The following is a 6,077-nucleotide window of genomic DNA, read 5'->3' on the forward strand; positions in this document are numbered from 1 at the left end:
GAGTGTCTCCTGGAATGGGACCGATCCCGACCCCGGCAGGTGTGTGTGTGTGTGTGTGTGTGTGTGTGTGTGTGTGTGTTCCCGGCTCAAACGTGGCTCACTCTGACTCTTGTGATCAGAAGGTCAACACACATGCAGCGTGGTTACCAGTGCCCCATAATGGATGGAAGATCAGAGGTAGGGCAGGGGGCTGTCCTCCACAAGCGTCCACAGGGGGCAGCACTGGCCTGCTCGCCAAGCCTGCAGCCTCACTGTAGAGCAGGCAGCTGTCCAGGGGACACGGGGGCAGCCGTGTATGCCCCAGCAGGTGGACGCCCCCAGAACATTGGTGCTTTGGGGTACCTGTTCCAGGGACTCCTAACAACTAGATTTTCTGAACTGGACAGCAATGTTCTTTGGTTCCATCCTAACAGGCCTGTGTGTCTAGATACTCGGAGGCAGTAGAAGCTTGGATTGGCCCAGAAAGCACTGGTCCTGGCTGCCTTGTGCAGTTCGGGGACCTTGGTTTCAGCCAGGACCTGCGCCCTGAGGTCAGCAGCACCCTAAGCGCTGCCACAGCTGGGATGCAACAGTCAGCCCGTGTGCTGAGGTCCCTCCCTGCTTAGAGCGCGGCTGCCCTGGGTGCCTGTCAGAGCCTTCTGGGCCTGGTCACTGCAGCACCTGGGCGGGCCTTTTCACCCTGTTCTGCACTGGCCTTTGAGGCACTATCCATATAAGCCTCAAATCGGCTCATGAGAAGAAACTGAGGACTGCTTTCACCCACCCTCTCTATGGCTCCCACGCCTCTGCCTGCCACTTCGCCTGCACCAGCTCAGTAAATCCTTATCTATAGATAAGTATGAATTTGACTTCAAAGAACAGAAAAACTAACTTTCTAAGTATGGCTTAGGAAATAAGTAATTAGATTCTTTTCTATGATGAGAAGCCTGGGTGGGAGTGTTGTTTCTGGGCTTGGCTCACTAACGACATAAAGGACACAGAGTGCCAAGAACCTGGGTCTTTCTACTTCTTCTGCCCCGACACCCTTAGGATGTTGGTGTTTTGGTCTCACGCTTGTGCCCCTTCCACCAGAATGGCTGCTGCAGCTCCAGCCATCCCTGTCACATCATAGGAAAGAATAAGTTGGTAGAGTTGTTTTTACCTTTCTTGAGGAAGAAAATCTTTAACACTCCTTATAAGTTTCCCTTTATGTGTATCATTGGCTAGGGTCGGGTTAGAGACCCACCACTGGTCAACAAATGGGAAAACCATGAGAACCAGCTCTTGTGGGCAGCATCTGGGTGTAGAGCTCACAGACCCACAGTACACATCCCCCTGTTAATAAGTTACCAGAAAAGGGAGCCCTGCCAGGGCTCGGGTGTGAGAGGGCTGGCTCGAGGTGTCCCAGCAGCACACTGTCCTGAGGGGCAAGTGAGTGAGTATGGTGGAGGGGCCTGGCCACAGGGACAGACCACGGTTGGATTCCACATGCAGAGCAGCTGGAGGGCTTGGAATGTTGTGCCCAGCAGTGTGTGTGCCTGCCCTGATGCAGGCTCTGGTTGTGCTGGTGGCTCTGAGATTTGAGCAGGAGAGGGTAGAGGGAGGCAGCTGGGCCAGGAGGCTGGAGGAGAAGGCTCCTCACCCACCCACCCCAGCCCCTCAAGCAGGAGGCCCTCAGGGACCACAAGTTCCCAGAGCCACAGTACTGAGGCTCTGCATGGGGTAGCAGGGCGGGGGACCATTCTGGGAGCTGCCAGTGCTGGTATGGTGGTGGTGACATTTGCTCCTGGGGCGGCTGTTCTTTTGTGAATTCCTTTCATTTCTCAGGGGCCCAAGGCCCTTCTTCTCCCTGCAGCTGAGAGAGGGGAGCCAGGATGGAAGTAGGAGAGCTCGGACACACAGGGGGTGGGCGTGTCCGGGGGAGCTCTGTGACAGCCTCAGCGCTTTGCCAGCACACCTGAACTGCTTGCCTGTCCCTTCCACACTGTCCGGAGCCTGCTTTGCCTAATCTCAGCCCGTGTGAAACCCTAGCCTTGTAGCTTTCCCTTTAAGAGCTGTCAGCACGGGGCTGTGGCCAAGCTGGAGGTGGGGACCAGGGAAGAAAGGGAAAAAAAAGAGAGGAGGCAGGAAAACTTTTTCAGAGGAAAATGCAGGGTTTGTCCTTCTCTCTGACGTCAGATCTCCTTTAACAAAACCCCTCAGGGCTGCGGAGGAGGAATATCTGTGGCTCCCGATGGGCCAGGCTAGTGTGGGCCCAGCTCCCCCGAGAGGCAGCCAGCTCCTCCGCTCTCCCCAGTGGATGCCTGTGCCACCGACTCCCAGGCATGCGGTGGTTCCTCTCCTGGGCGCTGGCAGCAGTGACAGCAGCCTCCGCGGGCAGCGTGCTGGCCACGGTGAGTCCCAGCTGGAGGGGCCCAGAGCCCCATGCTCCCTTCCCTCTGCCTGCCTCGGGGCCAGGGACAGCAGGCAGGAGAAGGGTGGGAAGGATGTCTGATTGCAGGCTGCTGCTGGAGCAGGGCTCCAGGGTCAGCCAGCCTGGCTGGGAGGAGGAGGGGTCTGGGACAAGCCCAACAGGTCCTGCATTTCTCTGGGTTCCACTGAAATCAAACAGAAGGGCTGCTGGCTGGCTGGGGGCAGCGGTGTGGCCACACCGCTGAGTGATCTTGGCTTGGTCATGGGCCCTGCCAGAACAGCACCAAGAGTGGCCATTGGTAGGGGCTCCTAGAAACTCCACGTTGGAAACGCTGAGACTTGTTGCCCTGGAGATACTACAGGAAATGCCAGGGGAAGTTGGTAAAGAGAGTGTCAGCTTTCACCAAAACTGCTCCTGTGAGTGAACACTCTCACCCCTGCTGCCCAGGGCTGCAGTCCATGGTGGAAGAGCACTGAGGGCCCGCTCTGATGCCAGGAGGCTCCCGTGTGCTCAGGCAGAGCTTCCCGGAGGATGGCACAAGGGGCCCTCCCACCTGTGTCCAAGGACGTGGGCAGGGGAGGGACAGAGGTCTGCACTGCCCGGAGCGGGGGGGAGCCAGGGAGCAGGACACGTGGCAGCATAAACCCAACCTGCAAGTGGTGTGGGCACAGGGCAGAGGTGAGCCTGCAGGGCAGGCAGCAGTGGGCAGCTGGGTAGCTGCGAATGCAAGACCCTTGCCCAGTCCGGGCACAGAGTCTGCCATCAGGGCCGGAGGGTGATGACAAGAGAGCTGCTGCTTCTGCTTAGCGCCAGCAGCTTCCTCGGGGATCAGTGTGCCAGCTCAGGGATGGGAAGCTGAGGCTCGCTGAGCTCCTTGCCCCTGCAGGCTCAGGCTCAGGGATTCTGGGTCTAGCTACCATGCAGCTGAGGCTGAGAGTTGCCCTACGGTGGGTGGTGGTTGGAAGACAAGCATCTGAGTGCTGTTGTGGCCCACTGCACGGAGAGTGTCCAGCTGCACTCCGCTCCTCCTGCCCTTTTGTGGGGCCTGCTGAGAGCCAGTATTCAAGCACCCTACGGAAGGGACTTCGGCTCCTTCACAGAGGGAGGAAATGTGGCCAGGAGCCAGAAGGGCCCTGCCAAAGCCTGGTAGGGTGTGAGCAGCAGGCTCTCCTGGGGTCTTTGATGGCAATCCTTCCCGCTTTTCAAAGGGTTACCAGGGAGGCCCATCCTGGAGCTACTTGTGTCCCACACTCTGAGACAGCTGTGCTTTTCCTCAGGGACAGGCCCGCAGGCCACAGTGTATGTGAGGGCTAGGCATGCATGAGGAAGAGGTGAGCCCCTTAGGGTTGCTGGAGCAGGAGCCAGCATCAGGGGAGGAGAAATTTGCAATGGTGTAGGTGTGCCAGAGCCCTATCACCTCCCCAGAGCAGACAGGGCTGAGGACAGCTAGGGGACAAAGCTGAGGCTCTGCCAGGGGAGACCCACAGTGTAGAGAGGAGCTGAGAGTCCACGGGGACCCACATAGTGACTGGATGGGAGGCGCTGGGAGAGCAATTACTCTGCTCTGTCAGCACACACAGGCCACCTACACACTCTTGTCACAGGCCTCCCAGCCCCAGGGACAAAGGTGGGGCATTTGAGTCCTAGCATCCTTAGAGCCCCCGTCCAGTCTACCACGTCTTGGAACATGGTAGCCAAGTGGAGAAGACCTGGGCTTTCCACAGAAGCCAGAGCTTCTCTTTCTAGTCCTTGCATAACACTGGACACAGATGGGGCACAAGCCTGCTCAGGGCCCCGGGGATGGGGATATGAATGGAAAAACTGATTCTCCACATCCATATGGAAGGAAAGGAAGTCAGCGTCATCTAGAGCACTTTGAGAAAACTCCCTCGCCAGATGTGCACAGTGTCGAAAACGGGCTGTCTAGCGGGGAGAGGGGGACCCCGGTGGGAAGGGGCAGTGACGGCTGATACCACACCCTGTGGCGCTGGAAATTTAAAAACATGTATTTGAGAAACACGTGTACTTGAGAAATGGCTTATTTTTAATCTCTTTGCTCTTTGAAGATTTGCTGACAGAAAGGGGTAGAGTTGGCGAGCAGGGGCAGGCGTCACCAAGGGCCCTGCCTGGGGGCCTCCAGTGTGGATGGAAAATTATTAAATTTCTGTAACAGTGTCACCAGGGGCTGCCATCCTCTGCATTGGAGAGGCAAATATCAGAGCTCAGAGCAGTGAAGTGACCTGCCAGCCAGCCTCAGTGCTGGCATTTGAGCTCAGCCATGCAAACTCCTTCCTAGGTGCACTTGTGCAGAAATGGGACACACATGGTCCCTGTTTCACCAGCATTAGAGGTCCTTTCCCTGGTGACAAATGTTAGAGACCCCTGCAGTGGGTTACAATATCCTATCTGGGTTACAGTGCACAGAGGCAAAGGAAAAAGGAGCAGGGGACAGAGCAGTGGGGAGCGCAGCCAGGATCTGGGACCATCGGAAGGTGCTCTCTAGGCACCCAAGGCCCCGAAGCCCCAGCCAGCTGCCTCTGTATCAGCCAATGGAGGAGGGAGAGGGCACCCCTCTCCTATGACAGCGTAGAGGCTGTTGTAGTTCAACATCAGAGTGGAAGCAAGCTAAGCTCCACACCCACAGCCAGATGCCAATCTCAGGGATCCATAGGAAGCTGGAATTCCGTATTGCAAAACCAGGCCCCAAGGCAGGCAGGATAAAGAGAGCCTGACAGATACTGTGTCAATTTGCAATTTGTGGTCCCTGACACGGTAGAATGTATGAGACTGAGGCTGTCCACTCACACATGGGGATGAGGAGTGACAGAGCAGAGTCAAGCAGAAGAGAGAGGCTGGTGTGTGGGCTCTACCAGAGGCTGCAATAGGCTCCTCCACGACTGAGTGTTAGCACTATTCTCGGAGCCAACAACCCCATCTGGCATGCTGCTGGGCACGAACATACCCCCTCCCTGGAGCCCGATCCTGGACATGCGGGTGCTGGGGGACAGACGGCAGGGTGGATGGCTCTGAAGGTCTATGCAGGTCCACAGACCGGGCAGCTGGTACAAGGGGTGGGCGGGAGTGCAGGACAGACAGGCATCTCCCCTGCACACTGCTGGACAGGGGCGGGGCAGGGAGTGTGTCACCCCATCCTGCTCTTTGGCATGCAAATGTTACCTGAGGGTTGGGCATACCCTGCCCCAGGCCGGGGAGGAAGAGTGTGGCTGCAGCCTCTGAGCCCCACAGCACTGCTAAAGTCACCACTGTACCTCGGGGCAGGGCTTGGACAGACTTGTCCACTTGCTTAGGGCCCTGCAGAGCACCAAGCCCGGGTGGAGAGGTAATGACAGTCAGCGCAAAGCCCTGCCACACCCAAGGGAACAGACTTCCAGGGTCCCCACCTGAGTGGAGGCACAGGCTGCAGCCCCCGTCATGTGCATGCAAGTGGGGCACTGAAGACCCAGGCTGGACACCGAAGGGTGTGGGACGGGGAGGGGACGCCTCCTTGGATGGTGTCCTGGGCTCTGTGCCGGCCACCCACAGCCTGCCCAGCTCCTCAGAGCTTCAAATGGCTCTTGGGTGTTATGCCAGACAGAGGTCACTGATGGTGATGGTGGTGGCGGATGGCGGGAGTGAAGATGGTGGTGGTGGAGATGGTGGTGGCGGCGGATGGCGGGAGTGAAGA

At 57.8% G+C, this 6,077-nt stretch overlaps 1 protein-coding gene across 1 annotated transcript in view; it reads left to right on the plus strand.

Moving 5' to 3' along the window:
* The first annotated feature begins 2,112 nt into the window (after positions 1 to 2,112).
* The window catches only part of Wisp1 (WNT1 inducible signaling pathway protein 1), a 29,093-nt gene continuing 25,128 nt past the window's right edge, over positions 2,113 to 6,077 (plus strand). The window contains exon 1 of the mRNA XM_023702603.1: positions 2,113 to 2,372. Within this exon, the coding sequence (XP_023558371.1) occupies positions 2,304 to 2,372 (69 nt within the window). The 5' untranslated portion in view covers positions 2,113 to 2,303. The remainder of the gene's footprint in view (positions 2,373 to 6,077) is intronic.

Source organism: Octodon degus, unplaced genomic scaffold, assembly GCF_000260255.1.
Source record: "Octodon degus isolate 3935 unplaced genomic scaffold, OctDeg1.0 scaffold00154, whole genome shotgun sequence".
In the NCBI taxonomy this organism is placed as follows: domain Eukaryota; kingdom Metazoa; phylum Chordata; class Mammalia; order Rodentia; family Octodontidae; genus Octodon; species Octodon degus.